Raw genomic sequence first — 20136 nt, 5'->3', positions numbered from 1 at the left:
GTGAAGTAGTTGATGGGTATACCAGAAACATGGTCTCTTAGGATTATCTTTTCGAGACATAGATTCACATATATATACATATAATTTAATAGTCAAAACAGAGCAAAATAATTCCAAATCAGAGCCAAACCAAATAAGAGCATCCAAATAAAGAAGTTGATGTAAAGAAGGCATGCGTCGTTTGTGCTGAAGAACACAAGCACGAGATGCATAATTTACACCGGAGAACACTATCTCCATCACCATCAATAATAATAAAAAAAAACCATGTCAATAGCCTTCAGAGTAGATCTTGTGTTTTACACGTTGTGCAGCGGCTTCCAGCTGCTCCTAAATCAAATCGACAATTGTGCTTCGTTCTACTTCGTGAGGGGAATCTAACCCAGATGATCACCTCCCTAAACGACGTTCCGTGGCCGACGACGGAGGAGGTTGAATGTCGGCTATTTCTCGAAGCGACCATGCACGAGCTCGGCAACATCACGATGGATAGGACTCTGGGGTTCTGCTCAAGATGACGAGGGGAGTCTTCTGGTGTCGTGCGTATGCTGAGGGGAGGCCACTGGCGGTGGAGCCATGGCAGGCAAAGAGAGAGAACAGATAAAAAAAAGAGAGGAATTTAAAAAAAAAATAACAATAATAATATAGGTGGGCCCTTATGCATATATGTTTGATCAGTTAGTAGAAAAAGTTAAAATTCTCGCTGCACAACTGTTAATATGCCACATGGAAAACATGCCAAGCCAATAAAAAAATGAAACCTGGATCGGGCTAATATTTCAAGGGGGACGTATAGCACTGCTCTTATCAATTATATTTGACTGAAAAGCTCGGCTTATAAGATGAACAAAATCATGATTAACAATACAAAGAGGTAAAGGATGAGTGACAACAGTGCGGGCCTAAGGCCATCTCCAACCACAACACCATATTTGTCGTTGCACCATCACTAAATATGATAAAATTTCAGCATCTTATTTTTTCCCATTCCAACCACAACACCAAAAGTTACACCAAAAAATATATTCTTAATTATTATATTATTATTCTTTTACATAATTGAATACTTTTTATTATTATATTATTTTACTAAAACCATCACAATTATTATATCAAACTAATTATTTTAATAAGATGAAATTATTAATAATTTGACAAAAATATTTAAATTATTTCAACTCCACTAATTTAAAAAAAAAATCATATTAAATTTACTGAAATACATATTACATTACTAGAGGTAAGAAAAAAACTGTTACATTTAATTAACTCTTAAATAACACGTAGATAGATTGATTGAATTTAACTAATTCTCGGAGTTACCATGCTTGTCCCATAAGTGTTCAATTAATGCATTTCGAAGTTCAGTATGAGCTTCTTTATCCCTAATTTTTTTATGTCAAGAAAGGAATTCTTGAAACCGAGTATCATCATCACCTAGCATCTCCACTTCTGGACTTTGCACGTCGACTCGCTCTTCAATTGTTGCATTAACATCACGTTCATCTTCTATTATCATATTATGCATAATAATACAAGAAGTCATTATATCATGTAACACTCTCTTGTTCCATAAGTGCGCTGGTCCTGCCACGATTGCAAATCTTGACTGCAATACTCCAAATGCGCATTCTACATCTTTTCTACATGCTTCTTGTTTCATTGCAAAAAACTTTTTTTTCTTACCACGTGGATCGTGAATGCTTTGAACAAGATTAGACCATTTTGGATATATACCATCAGCTAAATAATAACCCATATTATATTCTTTACCTTTGATGACATAATTAGCGGGTGGAGCAATACCTTCAGCAAGATTAGCAAAAAGATGGGATGCCTCCAGCACATTAATATCATTATTAGATCCCGGTAGACCAAAATATGCATGCCATATCCAAAGGTCATAGTCAGCTACAGCTTCAAGAATAATGGTTGGGGATCCACTACGACCGGCATATTGTCCTCCCCAAGCCGTTGGACAATTTTTCCATTTCCAATGCATACAATCTAAACTACCCAGCATTCCTGGAAAACCTCGGCGTTCACCAATGTTGAGTAGCCTTGCAACATAATCAACGGTAGGTGATCGTAGATAGCGAGCTCCAAACACCTCGACAACAGCACGACAAAATCGCTTCAAACTTCTAAAACTGTAGATTCTCCAATTTTTATGTACTCATCGGTAGCATCTGCCGGTACACCATATGCTAACATTCGAAATACAACTGTTACCTTTTGCAAGCCGGACAACCCAAGTTTACCGAGTCCGTCCCTTCGTTGGACGAAGTAATTGTCATGCCTTTGTATAGCATCAAATATACGAAAGAATAAAGGACGACCCATTCGAAATCTTCGTCGAAACATCGAATCATTAAACCGGGGATTTTCTGCAAAATAGTCATTGAAGAGATTACGATCAGGATTTTCCCGGTCACGGTTGATAACTATATGACCAGGAATTGAGCCCCGGCGTGACCCATCGTTATTGAGGTGTTGAGTGATGCAAAAATTGTTGTTTGCAGTAATTTGACATACCACTTGATTTTCTAGATCATCATAATAATCATCATCTGAAGATGAAGAAGATGATGATAAATAAGATGAACTGCCATAATAAGAATTCATCTTTTATCAAAGCTAATTTGTGTGTGTATTATGGTCGGCATGATATCCATATTTTATAGTGTACATAATCTTATCTTTAATTTTTCAAAATTTAAAGATAAGAATCTTGACGAATTGATTTAGACCGTGGATTACTTTGACTATGATCTCAACCGTTGCATTTGAAGATAGAATATCTTATCTCTTGGCAGTGTGTTGTCAAATCATATTTTAAAATTTAAAGATAAGAATCTTGACGAATTGATTTGGACCGTGGATTACTTTGACTATGATCTCAACTGTTGCATTTGAAGATAAGATATGTTATCTTATCTTATCTCTTGGCAATGTGTTGTCAAATCAGATTTTAAAATTTAAAGATAAGAATCTTGACGAATTGATTTGGACCGTGGATTACTTTGACTATGATCTCAACAGTTGCATTTGAAGATATGATATCTTATCTTATCTTATCTCTTGGCAGTGTGTTGTCAAATCAGATTTTAAAATTTAAAGATAAGAATCTTGACGAATTGATTTGGACCGTGGATTACTTTGACTATGATCTCAACCGTTGCATTTGAAGATATGATATCTTATCTTATCTTATCTCTTGGCAGTGTGTTGTCAAATCAAATTTTAAAATTTAAAGATAAGAATCTTGACGAATTGATTTGGACCGTGGATTACTTTGACTATGATCTCAACCGTTGCATTTGAAGATAGGATATCTTATCTTATCTCTTGGCAGTGTGTTGTCAAATCAGATCTTTATCCAATTTTTACATCTCTATATAAGTGCATATTACTCTTTGAAGAAGACCACTCACCTTCAACATATTTCTAAAACACTTATATTTTACTCCAAAATGACTTCAATTCGTACTGCGTCATACTCGATTGAGGAAGATATGAATTTATGCCATGTGTATCTTGACGTGTCCCAAGATCCTGTCATAGGCAGATACCAATCAAAAGAAGTTTTGGTCAAGAGTTGAAGCGGAGTATCACTTGTCTGAAAAGTTTCTTCTTCGACCTAGACCTGTAAGATCTTTGCAAACTCGAATGAAGACCATTCTTACCGCGGTTGGAAAATTAAGGGGATGCGTTAACCAAATTCTGAAATTCCGTTTTTAGTAATTACCAAATTAATTAAACCAAGTGAATTAATTAAAGTGCGGAATGGTAATTAACTGTTTACACATAATACAGTTTTGTCGGGACAGAAACCAAACTTGTCACGATAGAAACTGAACACAATAAAAAGACAGTGCAAAAGAATAAAGAACACATCAAATTTTTACAAGGTTCAGAAACCCTTACGGATAACCTACTCCTTGGGGCCACGCCCAGAGAATAAAACCAATTAATAAAGAATCACAAGTACAAAAACATTGATTTAAACAAAACAAGACTCCCTCTTGAGATTTGCCGCAACTTGTTGTACTTCTCTTCACTAATCTGATCTTGATTGAAACGCTCAACCACTTGAACTCCTTTCAATGGCCAGCGAGTGCTTGCATCCTCCCGACGTAAGGCTTGTAAAACTCTTCCTCGAAGACTATAAACGTTGTGTTCAAATTATAATGTGTATTCACTCATGAACATGGTATAAACTCACCACTAAAAACTAAACACACATAATTCTACAAGATCACATGAATACTTATGATCTTGAATACAAAGAGGAACTCTCACAAATATTACAATAAAACTCACGAATAATGCACAAAAGAGTTCACTTTTCTCACTGCCTTTAGAGCCCTATTTATAGAGTCTTTTTCGTGCTCACAAAGGCAGAGAAATAATTATTCTAATAAAGGCAAGAATCACAGTAGTTATTCTTGATTGATGAAGAGTTGCCTTTTTTAGAAAATGCTGATCCGACAGATGCGATATCGATGGGGACAGCTCAGACCTGTGTCGGATCAAAAACAAGCTCAAAAAGGAAACAACAATTAATGACATTAAGAACCAGTTTCCTGATTGCAATCCTTGAGCTGCACGAAAATATATCAGCAAATAATCCAAAAACAACTTTGCTTAAGTACCGAATATTTGCAATATACTTTGTTTCCTTTATAAACAAAATGAGACAATATAGGCTAAATAAGGAAGCACATTATTGTCCAAAATTCACACAAAAGGAAAGTGGATTTCCGAAAATTTCAATAAAGGAAACCAAACAATTCTGAAAATTATAATAAAGGGAAACAAACATTTCTGAATATTATAAAAAAAAAGGAAACAACTAAATCAACCAATTTATCTTTTAAGAAAAAATATATTTCTATAAAAATGCCAATTATAGGATTTACAAATTCAAAATAAAAATCCTAGTGGTGCTTCACAAGAAGATATTGTGAGTATATATTAGTATACTTTATTTATAGTCACTAAATTTTTTTCAATTTTTATTCACTTCATTCTCTTATTTATATTTGAACAGTTAACTCAAGCGAAGATGTTATTAGCACAAGATCCAAAATACAACAGAGGATTCAAATTTGATCATGTGTGGCCGATCCTTAAAGATATTGAGAAATTTACAAATGACAACACTAGTGCACCAATTAGAATCCAATAAGAAGATCGTAATTTTACTTCGCCCCAATCATATTCTCATGGTGTCCAGTCATCGGCATCAGCATCCACTGGTATGAATTCATTTGATCTTAATGTGAATGACGATAAAATTACTACTAATTTAAGTAAACGACCTATCGGTGTGAAAAAAACAAAAGAAAAACAAAAAAGTAATGACCAATTTAAAAAATTAATGGAACAAAATCAAAAGCTTGTCGAAGTTATTGAAAATGGTAACTCAGAAAGGAATGAAATTCGACGACAGAAGGTTGAATTGGCTAAAATGAAAGAAGAGAATAAAATACTATTTACGGATTTGAATTCTATATTCGATCTAGAATTTCGCCAGTTTATTCAAAATGAAAAGAGACAAATTTACAAAAGAAGAGCACAAACATCTAAATATGGTGAACAAAGAGAAGGTTCTCAATATCAAGGATCCTAATATCAAGCATCTCAGAATGAAGGATCTGATTTAATAAAGCTCACGGAGAAGGAGCTACAGATGAAGGCCAAGGATCTGAGACGAACCTCCCAGGAAATTTTAGTCAATACTTTGATTATCTTGACGGAACGAAAAATGATTTCCCAAATTATTAAATTATTATCGTAGTTTATTTTTTTTAAGATCTATGTCATTGCTTCCGATTTATGTTTTGTGTATTTTATTTTACCTTTATAATGTATGTTTTTTTTAATGAATGTATGTTTAAATTTGTAATGTTTTAATTGTATTTTGTTAAGTATTTCTTTAATTATATGTCAATGTTAATAATTATTTTTTATGAGTGTATTATAAAAATTAACTAAAATTGTGTAAAAAATATATATAATTATGATATATCTAAATTGTAATTAAAAACTTCAAAAAAAAAAAATTAAAAAAAATATTAATTTAAGCATTTATAATTTAACTTAATCAAAATAAATTAATTTTAAACTTAAATAATATATATAAGATTATTAAAAAAAAAAAATACATATGCCATAGCTACAATACCTCAGCATATATGCTGGAGTACTGTAGCAATTCAGCATATATGCCAGTGATCTTTGCCGTTGGTTGGAGATGGCTTAAGGGGGCCCGAACAAGACACAGACATAGACTCAAAGCCGCCTACAAAATTCTTTAGAAAAATGCTCCATTTTTTTTTTCTTTAAAAAATGTCTCATTTTTAATTTTTGCTCAGGGCCCCAAAAATGCTTGGGTCGTGTCTGGCAGCCATGGATGTCAAAAGCAAAAAATATCAATGTCATTGCCAATCTTCCATCTAAAACCAGGCAAGAGTAATTAATTTTCTCGTGTTATGCTCATCCATGTGATACTAGGATTGTGACCAAGATGAGAGTGCACAAATGAGTCTAGGGAGAAGTAACGATGTTTAAGTATTTTTTTAAGCAAAGAGTTAGAGTATTCAAGGATATGTCAAGTTTGTTTGGCTAAGAAATTTGATTAAAATATTGGAAAGAACAAGTGTCCGTGCAACTATTAAATTTAGACGTGCACCTAAATTTATAATTTTTCTTATGAATTAAAGAATTTGTAGTTTTAAAACCCTACCAAATTCGAGCCATTAAATTTTCAACTTCCTAACAAAAAATACTTTATATTTTAAAATAACTTATAAAGTATGGCGAAATGAGTGAACAACTACTTTTAAAAATATTTAAAAGATAATTTTTTTTTTGGTCGACTTAAATGTGAAAGATATAGAAAAAAATAAGAGATGAGGAATTTCTTTCAACAGAAAACCTCATAATTTTAAACCCATCTAAATTGATAAGAACTTGAGAGAAGAACCATGCATAATTATATTAAAATCATAAATTATATATAATATATATTTAACATTTTCTTGCACAATCAAATCCTACTTTTATTTTTTGACCTATTTCCGAGTTATCACATTGCAACAGTAAAACTTTATTTTTCCCTACGACATTCATTAGTCCGTGGTTTGTTTGTTCCCTGCTGAAACCTCTAAGTGTGAGTCAGTGAGTTAAATCGGTCACCGAAGAGTCCGAGTCCGTTCCAATTTCCAAAGCGGCCCAACAAGGAAGAAATGGAGGTGCTGTTACCAAACAGAACCCTGTCATTCTCAAAACCAACTGCTACTTGTTTTCCCAAACGACGTCGTCTTCACCGTCGTTGTTGTTTTATCTCACAGCTCGAAGAAATCCGGGTCTGTACCAACCGAACTTGCCGAAGACAGGGTTCCCTTCTAACCCTAGAAACCCTCACCGGTATCGCTCCGCCCACCGTCACCGTCAAGTCATGCGGATGCTTAAGCCGCTGCGGCGCCGGTCCAAACCTCGTTGCATTGCCCAGCGCCGTCGTGGTCAGCCATTGTGGTACCGCAGCTCGCTCGGCTGAGGTTCTAGCCGCTCTCTGCGGAGCTTCATGGGACGCTGACGCCGCCAAGAAGAGCCTCGAAGCCCTTGCATTGAGGAAGAAAGCGGAGATCGAGTTTGATAAGGGCAATTTTTCCCAGGCCGAGTTGCTACTTTCTCAGGTAAATTGCTTTGTTTTTTTATATAAGATATATGTATATTTTCTGTGATGGGATATGTAATTGTATTGATAACATATGTAGCCTCTGTTTTGGGTAAAGTGTGAGAATATTCTTGTAGATTTTGATGTTTTTCTTGGGGACAGTTCTATTTTTACGTCAAAGACTATGAAAAATGGCATGCACATGTTACGACAAACAAATTATATGTGATATGATGACGAGCCCAATGTAGGAAAGACCCCATAACATGGTTTGTTCATATGTTCATATAATATGACGACTTGTTAGCCAACCAAATTACATAGCATATGCACACATGTTTGATGAACCTGGAAAATAACACATTCAAGGAACAAATTGGGGTTTAGAGTGTTATGTGATTCTGTCATAAGTGCAAGATGTGATGTTATGAGTAATACCTTTGAACTTTACATTAGTACGCTGGAATTGGAGTTACTTTGTTTGACCAGATGCTATTTGGTAATGGTAGGTGTCTTCAATCACTACGAGGGATATGATGTTGATGTGTGTTATTTGTGCAGGCTATAGAGTTAAAACCAATGGGAGGTATGAATATCATATACAAAGACAGGTTTGTAATTACACTGTCTATTGGCTTAGATTTGTGTCTACGTTCATTCATGTGCATGTGTGGCTGTGTTTTTTTTTTTTTCAAGTAAAGCCTAGTAATTGTTTCAATAGATTCAACAATGCTTACTATATATGTACTAGTGCTTGTCTGTATATTTAATTGATATGAAGAGCCAATAGGACATGTATATGTAAGTTTCATGATTCCTGCTTATCACCTCTTTTAGTTTCTTCATGTGCAAAAGAAAATAAGTTCGGTCCTGGAATCTTTATGAGGACCTCTTGCCATCATAACATTCAGGTCTCGTACAAGGTTGGCAATGGATAAATATCATGAAGCCCTTGCAGATGCTAAAGAGGCTTTGGTGTTTACTCCTCAGTATGTCGAGGTAAGCCAGATTATGTATTTTTGCTAAAGATATATTGTCCATATGGATTCTAAATGATAATAACTATATGTTCTAAGTTCAGTAGTCCCTCTTCAACTGATCTTGAAACTCTCGAGGTAGTATGCTTCTGGTTATATCTGGATTCTGGAAACATGGCTAGACACCTAAATTGTTGAACTTGGAAGCATGTTTTAAACATTCTGAATTGTCGTACTTGTTACTTTCAGAGTTCTTAATCTGTTTTAGGCATTCTGACGATTATGTTTAACTAATAAGAACTTTGTACATATTCCTTTCTCAGCATGGAAAAGAACTTTGTATCTTTTTTATTTTTGTTTTTGTCTGTTTTAATGGAGTTTTCCATCTTTACTTGTATTTTTCCCAAGTAATCATACAAATCATTTTTTTATCCAATTTTTGCTTCTTAGATTTCTTTTGAAATGCTTTTCAGAGTTCCATTATCTTACAAGATACAATTTAATATCAAAGTGAGCTGACTGAATCATGGTTTTAAAAAACGGTTGAGGCGTACACCTCGAGGTGCGCCTTGAGGCGAGGCGGTAAAAAAACGCCTCTAAGGCGCCGCCTCATAGAGTGGCAGTGAGGCGCACGCCTCACATGAGTGAGGCGGACGATTCTGAGGCGAGGCGGGCTGAGGCGGACTGAGGCGTATGCCTCATGTTTCTGCATTTTTTGGCTGTTTTATTGCCTCACACATGGGGCTTTCTTAAAATAGTGTTTTGGGCTTTTCTTTTAACTAAATGGGCTTAAAGTTTGGGCTTATTTTATCAGATTTTAAGTTAAACAAAACCCTAATTTCTTCCTAACCTTCTCACGGCAATCCCCTCTTTTCTTCTCTTCCATCATCTCACAGCAGCATCTCCCCTAATTTCTCCCCTCTCTCCATCATCTCACAGCAGCATCATCTCATCTCAACTCTCCCTCACACTCTTCATTTCTCTCCTTTTCACGCAAGAACTTCTCTCCTCACTCATTTTATGCTCTCTCCCTCACACTTTTCTTCTCTACCATCATCTCACAGCAGCATCTATCGATTAATGCATTTTATCTATATGATTTTAAGACTTATATAACTAGTACTTTTATGACTTTGATATGGACTTATGTGTTCTTTGTTATGAATTCTATGAATTTTATGAAATTTCATGAATTTTAGGATATTTTATGAATTTTATTATATTTTTAAAATTTTATTTGTTCTTATAGTTGAGGCGTACGCCTCGTTGCGCCTCGAGGCTTACGCCTCGCGGTACTAAGAGAAAACGCCTCGCCTCGCGATTTCGCCTTTTAAAACCTTGGACTGAATGGTAAAGAGACAAAAACTAGAAAGATAATATCATTGTCCAAGCTGCAAGTCCTCTCACTGGGAAATTATTTCATAAGAAAATGTTTTATCATATAAAGAATTATTTTTGAAGTGTAATTTGAAATGGAGAAAACATCGCCTGCTTTGCTGTAAGGGAAAAAAAAGTTGAACCTTGCACGATTCTTAATGAAAAAGTATAGTGTTATTTTGAGAGAATCTAATTAAGCTTTGGTTTTCCAGCCTCCCTGTGGGGAAAGCCAATCATCCCCTCCTATGAGGACCAGTTAGGTGACACATAAGATGTTCATTCTATCCTTCTTTTCATATACATGAAGTGATTACAGGCTATAGTAAGAGTCCTGCAGGCTGCAGTAGTGCAAGATCATATCATATCATGACAACAATTAACCTTCCAAACACCTAACCTCGGTACCTTTGACTGATTTTGATTTACCAATTAACCTTTAGTGAGTCCCAAAACTTGATTTTCACATAAGGCCCTATTTATTAATTTATGAGGAAAAGTCTAATCACATTGTTGCACACATGTTGGTACCGTGGGTCATATTTCTTGTTTCTTTAACTGTCCTGCATATACATATTGAATTGAACTTTTGTTTCTATTCTTGTAGAGAACATTCATAAAAATTGTCACTGTATAGGTGGTTACCAAATGGATATTAGTTTTCAATAATAACATCGTTATATCTCCTTAATGTAGTTATGCTCCATCAAGCTTATAATTTATCTCATGTTGTAAGTATATATATCTGTAATCTGCATTTTGCAGGCCTACATTTGCCAAGGTGATGCATTCCTGGCCATGAATCGATTCGATACAGCAGAGAAGTCATATTTAACAGCTCTAGAGATTGACCCATCTATTCGTCGTTCGAAATCATTCAAGGTACTATTTAATATCTAGGTCTAAGAAAATGTTTGTTCACTGTAAATTTTATTTCGAGTTTTATCTGTATTGAATTAATGTGAATGTGGTAGACTAAGGACTAGATTAGCAATGTGTAAACTATGGCTTCTGAAAATACAGAAAGTAAAAGTATAAAGGCATATACTTGAATTGAGCTTGATATTTCCATGTCTAAAGTATTAATTCTTTTGCTCTAAACTTTTCCATGTCTTTCTAATTCTCTAGTACCTAGGTTGAAGATAAAACCCTATTTGACATAATAATTAATTAAATTTTATTTTTCTTTCATCATTGATATCAAATATTCTGATATCATTAACTCTTTTTCTAATGTTTACTTGTACTACTTCTTATATTAATACTAGTTAAGGTTTTGTTTTAAAAAAATCATATATTCTGATAATTTTATTCTCTTGATTTTTCTTACTACCGATTGTTTGCTACTTGCTTCTTTATTTTTATTTTCTGCAGAAATATGCTAGAAAATCATAAATTTCTTAGGATTATTTTAGGCTTTCTAGATTTAGTATTAGAAGTCCTTTTGGGTTTAACCTATATTCTACTATAGATGCCTAATTTAATATATTCTAATATAGATGCCTAATTTAATATATAATACTTCTGAACTACTTAGACCAGTAAATAAAGTGAGAAAAAAGAAGTTATAAAAATTAGAGTGATTGATAGTCTGTTTCAAAAAGAAAGATACTACCAGAGTGTTTTAGAAGAAGCTAACTTGGCATGTTTGAGGAGGTGTTGCTGTTAGTTAGAGCATGAGTTTTTGTGGAGGTGATCCACTTTTTTGCCCCCTAATTGCTTAGTTGTCGGTCTTAAATTCTTCAGTCTCTTCCTTTCCTTTTCAATTACTAGTTATACAGTTAAGGATAACTAGATAACATAATCTAAATAATTCCTGAATACGTCATTATCATTATTTTCCGTGTAATATGCTTTTGGTCCTTCAGGCCAATTATGATTCTTGCTTGTTTTGTATCTTTATTAGACCTCCTATTATTCCATATATTCTTTTTTGTTTATTTATTAATCTATGTAGAGTTGGTTCTCCTCATTTGTGAAATATATTCTTTTAATTGACTGGATTTTCTTTACCTATTTATATGCATGCAGGCTCGTATTGCAAATCTTCAGGAGAAAGTCGCTTCTGTAAATATGCCTTAGTATTTTCAATGCAAGTGAAGTGACACCTTTGACAACAACAAAAATATGAAGACCAACACTCCAAACATCTTCTACTTAAAATCCAGGTTGGTCTCTGTCTTGTAGAGCCATCTCAAGAAAATTTGCATTTTTTGATAGTCTTAGGCCATCTCCAACCACAACACCATATTTGTCGTTGCACTATCACCAAATATGATAAAATTTCAGCATCTTATTTTTTCCCATTCCAACCACAACACCAAAAGTTACACCAAAAAATATATTTTTCATTATTATATTATTATTCTTTTACATAATTGAATACTTTTTATTATTATATTATTTTACTAAAACCATCACAATTATTATATCAAACTAATTATTTTAATAAGATGAAATTATTAATAATTTGACAAAAGTATTTAAATTATTTAAACTCCACTAATTTAAAAAAAAAATCATTAAATTTACTGAAATACATATTACATTACTAGAGGTAAGAAAAAAACCGTTACATTTAATTAACTCTTAAATAACACGTAGATAGATTGATTAAATTTAACTAATTCTCGAAGTTACCATGCTCGTCCCATAAGTGTTCAATTAATGCATTTCGAAGTTCAATATGAGCTTCTTTATCCCTAATTTTTTTATGTCGAGCAAGGAATTCTTGAAACCGAGTATCATCATCACCTAGCATCTCTACTTTTGGACTTTGCACGTCGACTCGTTCTTCAATTGTTGCATTAACATCACGTTCATCTTCTATTATCATAATAATATAAGAAGTCATTATATCATGTAACACTCTTGTTCCATAAGCGCGCTGGTCCTGCCACGATTGCAAATCTTGACTGCAATACTCCAAATGCGCGTTCTACATCTTTTCTACATGCTTCTTGTTTCATTGCAAAAAACTTTTTTTTCTTACCACGTGGATCGTGAATGCTTTGAACAAGAGTAGACCATTTTGGATATATACCATCAGCTAAATAATAACCCATATTATATTCTTTACCTTTGATGACATAATTAGCGGGTGGAGCAATACCTTCAGCAAGATTAGCAAAAAGATGGGATGCCTCCAGCACATTAATATCATTATTATCCCGGCAGACCAAAATATGCATGCTATATCCAAAGGTCATAGTCAGCTACAGCTTCAAGAATAATGGTTGGGGATCCACTACAACCAGCTGTTGGAAATTTTTTCCATTTCCAATGCATACAATCTAAACTACCCAGCATTCCTGGAAAACCCCAGCGTTCACCAATGTGGAGTAGTCTTGCAACATCATCAACGTTAGGTGATCGTAGATAGCGAGCTCCAAACACCTCGGCAAAATCGCTTCAAACTTTCTAAAACTGTAGATTCTCCAATTTTTATGTACTCCTCGGTAGCATCTGCAGTACACCAGATGCTAACATTCGAAATACAGCTGTTACCTTTTGCAAGTCGGACAACCCAAGTTTACCGAGTCCGTCCCTTCGTTGGACGAAGTAATTGTCATGCCTTTGAATAGCATCAAATATACGAAAGAATAAAGGACGACCCATTCGAAATCTTCGTCGACACATCGAATCATTAAATCGGGGATTTTCTACAAAATAGTCATTGAAGAGATTGCGATCAACATTTTCCTAGTCACGGTTGATAACTATATGACCAGGAATTGAGCCCCGGCGTGACCCATCGTTATTGAGGTGTTGAGTGATGCAAAAATTGTTGTTTGCAGTAATTTGACATACCACTTGATTTTCTAGATCATCATAATAATCATCATCTGAAGATGATGATAAATAAGATGAACTGCCATAATAAGAATTCATCTTTTATCAAAGCTAATTTGTGTGTGTATTATGGTCTGCATGATATCCATATTTTATAGTGTACATAATCTTATCTTTAATTTTTCAAAATTTAAAGATAAGAATATTGACGAATTGATTTAGACCATAGATTACTTTGACTATGATCTCAACCGTTGCATTTGAAGATAGAATATCGTATCTCTTGGCAGTGTGTTGTCAAATCAGATTTTAAAATTTAAAGATAAGAATCTTGACGAATTGATTTGGACCGTGGATTACTTTGACTATGATCTCAACCGTTGCATTTGAAGATATGATATCTTATCTTATCTTATCTCTTGGCAGTGTGTTGTCAAATCAAATTTTAAAATTTAAAGATAAGAATCTTGACGAATTGATTTGGACCGTGGATTACTTTGACTATGATCTCAACCGTTGCATTCGAAGATATGATATCTTATCTTATCTAATCTCTTGACAGTGTGTTGTCAAATCAGATCTTTATCCAATTTTTACATCCATATATAAGTGCATATTACTCTTTGAAGAAGACCACACACCTTCAACATATTTCTGAAACACTTATATTTTGCTCCAAAATGACTTCAATTCGTACTGCGTCATACTCGATTGAGGAAGATATGAATTTATGCCATGTGTATCTTGACATGTCTCAAGATCTTGTCATAGGCAGATACCAATCAAAAGAGAAGTTTTGGTCAAGAGTTGAAGCGGAGTATCACTCGTCTGAAAAGTTTATTCTTCGACCTAGACCTGTAAGATCTTTGCAAACTCGAATGACGACTATTCTTGCCGCGGTTGGAAAATTAAGGGGATGTGTTAACCAAATTCAAAATAAAAATCCCAGTGGTGCTTCACAAGAAGATATTGCGAGTATATATTAGTATACTTTATTTATAGTCACTAACTTTTTTTCAATTTTTATTCACTTCATTCTCTTATTTATATTTGAACAGTTAAATCAAGCGAATATGTTATTAGCACAAGATCCAAAATACAACAAAGGATTCAAATTTGATCATGTGTGGCCGATCCTTAAAGATATTGAGAAATTTACAAATGACAACACTAGTGCACCAATTAGAATCCAAGAAGAAGATCGTAATTTTACTTCGCCCCAATCATATTCTCATGGTGTCCAGTCATCGGCATCAGCATCCATTGGTATGAATTCATTTGATCTTAATGTGAATGACGATGAAATTACTACTAATTTAAGTAAACGACCTATCGGTGTGAAAAAGGAAAAAGAAAAACAAAAAAGTGATGACCAATTTAAAAAATTAATGGAGCAAAATCTAAAGCTTGTCGAAGTTATAGAAAATGGTAACTCAGAAAGGAATGAAATTCGACGACAGAAGGTTGAATTTGCTAAAATGAAATAAGAGAATAAAATACTATTTACGGATTTGAATTCTATATCCGATTCAGAATTTCGCCAATTTATTCAAAATGAAAAGAGACAAATTTACAAAAGAAGAGCACAAACATCTAAATATGGTGAACAAAGAGAAGGTTCTCAATATCAAGGATCCCAATATCGAGCACTCAGAATGAAGGATCTCGATTTAATGAAACTCACGGAGAAGGAGCTACAGATGAAGGCCAAGGATCTGAGACGAACCTCCCAGGAAATTTTAGTCAATACTTTGATTACCTTGACGGAACGAAAAATGATTTCCCAAATTATTAAATTATTATTGTAATTTTTTTTTTAAGATCTATGTCATTGCTTTCGATTTATGTTTGGTGTATTTCATTTTACCTTTATAATGTATGTTTTTTTTAATGAATGTAAGCTTAAATTTGTAATGTTTTAATTGTATTTTGTTAAGTATTTCTTTAATTATATGTCAATGTTAATTATTATTTTTTATGAGTGTATTATAAAAATTAACTAAAATTGTGTAAAAAATATATATAATTATGATATATCTAAATTGTAATTAAAAACTTCCAAAAAATAATTAATCTAAGCATTTACAATTTAACTTAATCAAAATAAATTAATTTTAAACTTAAATAATATATATATATAAGATTATTAAAAAAAAAAAAAGACATGATGTAGCTACAGTACCCCAGCATATATGCTGATGCTGGGGTACTGTGGCTATGGCATATGTCTTTTTTTTTTAAATAATCTTATATATATATATTATTTAAGTTTAAAATTAATTTATTTTGATTAAGTTAAATTGTAAATGCTTAGATTAATTATTTTTTGGAAGTTTTTAATTACAATTTAGATATATCATAATTATATATATTTTTTACACAATTTTAGTTAATTTTTATAATACACTCATAAAAAATAATAATTAACATTGACATATAATTAAAGAAATACTTCACAAAATACAATTAAAACATTGCAAATTTAAACATACATTCATTAAAAAAAAAACATACATTGTAAAGGTAAAATGAAATACACCAAACATAAATCGGAAGCAATGACATAGATCTTAAAAAAAAGAAGCTACGATAATAATTTGGGAAATCATTTTTCGTTTCGTCAAGATAATCAAAGTATTGATTAAAATTTCCTGGGAGGTTCGTCTCAGATCCTTGGCCTTCATCTGTAGCTCATTCTCCGTGAGCTTCATTAAATCGAGATCCTTCATTCTGAGATGCTCGATATTGGGATCCTTGATATTGAGAACCTTCTCTTTGTTCACCATATTTAGATGTTTGTGCTCTTCTTTTGTAAATTTGTCTCTTTTCATTTTGAATAAACTGGCGAAATTCTGGATCGGATATAGAATTCAAATCCGTAAATAGTATTTTATTCTCTTATTTCATTTTAGCCAATTCAACCTTCTGTCGTCGAATTTCATTCCTTTATGAGTTACCCTTTTCTATAACTTCGACAAGCTTTTGATTTTGCTCCATTAATTTTTTAAATTGGTCATCACTTTTTTGTTTTTCTTTTGCCTTTTTCACACCGATAGGTCATTTACTTAAATTAGTAGTAATTTCATCGTCATTCACATTAAGATCAAATGAATTCATACCAGTGGATGCTGATGTCGATGACTGGACACCATGAGAATATGATTGGGGCGAAGTAAAATTACGATATTCTAATTGGTGCACTAGTGTTGTCATTTGTAAATTTCTCAATATCTTTAAGGATCGGCCACACATGATCAAATTTGAATCCTCCATTGTATTTTGGATCTTGTGCTAATAACATATTTGCTTGATTTAACTGTTCAAATATAAATAAGAGAATGAAGTGAAAAAAAGTTAGTGACTATAAATAAAGTATGCTAATATATACTCACAATATTTTCTTGTGAAGCACCACTGGGATTTTTATTTTGAATTTGGTTAACGCATCCCCTTAATTTTCCAACTGCGGTAAGAATGGTCGTCATTCGAATTTGCAAAGATCTTACAGGTCTAGGTCGAAGAAGAAACTTTTCAGACGAGTGATACTCCGCTTCAACTCTTGACCAAAACTTCTCTTTTGATTGGTATCTGCCTATGATAGGATCTTGATACACATGGCATAAATTCATATCTTCCTCAATCGAGTATGACGCAGTACGAATTGAAGTCATTTTGGAGCAAAATACAAGTGTTTAAGAAATATGTTGAAGGTGTGTGGCCTTCTTCAAAGAGTAATATGCACTTATATAGGGATGTAAAAATTGGATAAAGATCTAATTTGACAACACACTGCCAAGAGATAAGATATCATATCTTCAAATGCAACGGTTGAGATCATAGTCAAAGTAATCCACAGTCCAAATCAATTCGTCAAGATTCTTATCTTTAAATTTTAAAATATGATTTGACAACACACTGCCAAGAGATAAGATATCCTATCTTCAAATGCAACGGTTGAGATCATAGTCAAAGTAATCCACGGTCTAAATCAATTCGTCAAGATTCTTATCTTTAAATTTTGAAAAATTAAAGATAAGATTATGTACACTATAAAATATGGATATCATGCAGACCATAATACACAAATTAGCTTTGATAAAAGATGAATTCTTATTATGGCAGTTCATCTTATTTATCATCATCTTCAGATGATGATCTAGAAAATCAAGTGGTATGTCAAATTACTGCAAACAACAATTTTTGCATCACTCAACACCTCAATAATGATGGGTCACACCGGGGCTCAATTCCTGGTCATATAGTTATCAACCGTGACCGGGAAATTGCTGATCGCAATCTCTTCAATGACTATTTAGTAGAAAATCCCCGGTTTAATGATTCGATGTTTCGACGAAGATTTCAAATGGGTCGTCCTTTATTCTTTCATATATTTGATGCTATACAAAGGCATGACAATTATTTCGTCCAACGAAGGGACGAACTCGGTAAACTTGGGTTGTCCGCCTGCAAAAGGTAACAGCTGTATTTCGAATGTTAGCATATGGTATACCGGCAGATGCTACCGATGAGTACATAAAAATTGGAGAATCTACAGTTTTAGAAAGTCTGAAGTGATTTGTCGAGGTGTTTGGAGCTCGCTATCTACGATCACCTAACGTTGATGATGTGGCAAGACTACTCCACATTGGTGAACGCCGGGGTTTTCCAGGAATGCTGGGTAGTTTAGATTGTATGCATTGGAAATGGAAAAATTGTCCAACGGCTTGGGGAGGACAATATGCCGGTCGTAGTGGATCCCCAACCATTATTCTTGAAGCTGTAGCTGACTATGACCTTTGGATATGGCATGCTGGAGGCATCCCATCTTTTTGCTAATCTTGCTGAAGGTATTGCTCCACCCGCTAATTATTTTATCAAAGGTAAAGAATATAATATGAGTTATTATTTAGCTGATGGTATATATCCAAAATGGTCTACTCTTGTTCAAAGCATTCACGATCCACGTGGTAAGAAATTTTTTTTTTGCAATGAAACAAGAAGCATGTAGAACGCGCATTTGGAGTATTGCAGTCAAAGATTTGCAATCGTGGCAGGACCAGCGTGCTTATGGAACAAGAGAGTGTTACATGATATAATGACTTCTTGTATTATTATGATAATAGAAGATGAACGTGATGTTAATGCAACAATTGAAGAACGAGTCGACGTGCAAAGTCTAGAAGTGGAGATGCTAGGTGATGATGATACTCAGTTTCAAGAATTCCTTGCTCGACATAAAAAAATTAGGGATAAAGAAGCTCATATTAAACTTCGAAATGCATTAATTGAATACTTGTGGGACGGGCATGGTAACTCCGAGAATTAGTTAAATTTAATCAATCTATCTACGTGTTATTTAAGAGTTAATTAAATGTAACGGTTTTTTTCTTACCTCTAGTAATGTAATATGTATTTCAGTAAATTTAATATGTTTTTTTTTTTAAATTAGTGGAGTTTAAATATTTTTGTCAAATTATTAATAATTTCATCTTATTAAAATAATTAGTTTGATATAATAATTGTGATGGTTTTAGTAAAATAATAAAAAGTATTCAATTATGTAATATAATAATGAAGAATATATTTTTTGGTGTAACTTTTGGTGTTGTGGTTGGAATGAGAAAAAATAAGATGCTAAAATTTTATCATATTTGTGCAACAGCAAATATGGCGTTGCGGATGGAGATGGCCGAAGACAGATAACTCTCAGTAAATACACTAATATTTTTGTCAAATTATTAATAATTTCATCTTATTAAAATAATTAGTTTGATATAATAATTGTGATGGTTTTAGTAAAATAATAAAAAGTATTCAATTATGTAATATAATAATGAAGAATATATTTTTTGGTGTAACTTTTGGTGTTGTAATTGGAATGAGAAAAAATAAGATGCTGAAATTTTATCATATTTGTGCAACAGCAAATATGGCGTTGCGGATGGAGATGGCGGAAGACAGATAACTCTCAGTAAATACACTCTTCACCAAACACTATATACATTTAATGCCTTGTATTATTTGAACAGGAAATATTATTGGGAGGAGAATTTATGTAATCTTCACTGGCTTCTGGTTGTACGTACATAATAACTGAAAAAATGAGCTGGGAAAACTGCAGTAAATTGCAAATGGGTTATATTTGGTCAGAGACGATCAATCAAGAAGTTGCTGCAGTTTTCCCAAATGGGTTATATGTATTAAATTTTAACAATAGAAAATTTTAAGTGGTGTTTGTATATATTGTTTACACATTTTAAATTTTAACTATAGAAAATTTTAAGTGGTGAGTATATCACTTTTAATTGT

General features: G+C 33.2%; 1 protein-coding gene and 2 pseudogenes across 4 annotated transcripts; 1 reads left to right on the top strand and 2 right to left on the bottom strand.

Moving 5' to 3' along the window:
* Nucleotides 1–1198: 1198 nt before the first annotated feature.
* LOC133821089 (uncharacterized) lies at nucleotides 1199–2625 on the bottom strand (annotated as a pseudogene).
* A 4444-nt stretch (nucleotides 2626–7069) lies between these two features.
* Nucleotides 7070–19897, top strand: LOC133822615 (small glutamine-rich tetratricopeptide repeat-containing protein 2). 4 transcript variants are annotated; one of them, XR_009887957.1, is made up of 6 exons: nucleotides 7070–7703; nucleotides 8246–8295; nucleotides 8596–8683; nucleotides 10801–10917; nucleotides 12067–12203; nucleotides 19857–19897. XR_009887957.1 is itself a non-coding variant. In XM_062255009.1 (5 exons), exons 1-5 carry the CDS (start codon nucleotides 7254–7256, stop codon nucleotides 12115–12117), a joined length of 756 nt encoding a protein of 251 aa, XP_062110993.1. In that variant the 5' UTR covers nucleotides 7070–7253; the 3' UTR covers nucleotides 12118–12326. The 4 variants fall into 4 exon arrangements, 1 of the variants encoding a protein (XP_062110993.1); XR_009887958.1 differs by lacking the exon at nucleotides 19857–19897 and adding an exon at nucleotides 13133–14116; XR_009887956.1 differs by having other exon boundaries at nucleotides 7071–7703; nucleotides 19752–19897.
* LOC133821088 (uncharacterized) lies at nucleotides 16310–17466 on the bottom strand (annotated as a pseudogene).
* Nucleotides 19898–20136: the final 239 nt, after the last annotated feature.

Source organism: Humulus lupulus, chromosome 3 (assembly GCF_963169125.1).
Source record: "Humulus lupulus chromosome 3, drHumLupu1.1, whole genome shotgun sequence".
NCBI classification, from domain to species: domain Eukaryota; kingdom Viridiplantae; phylum Streptophyta; class Magnoliopsida; order Rosales; family Cannabaceae; genus Humulus; species Humulus lupulus.
This window is presented reverse-complemented; position numbering and strand designations above follow the sequence as displayed.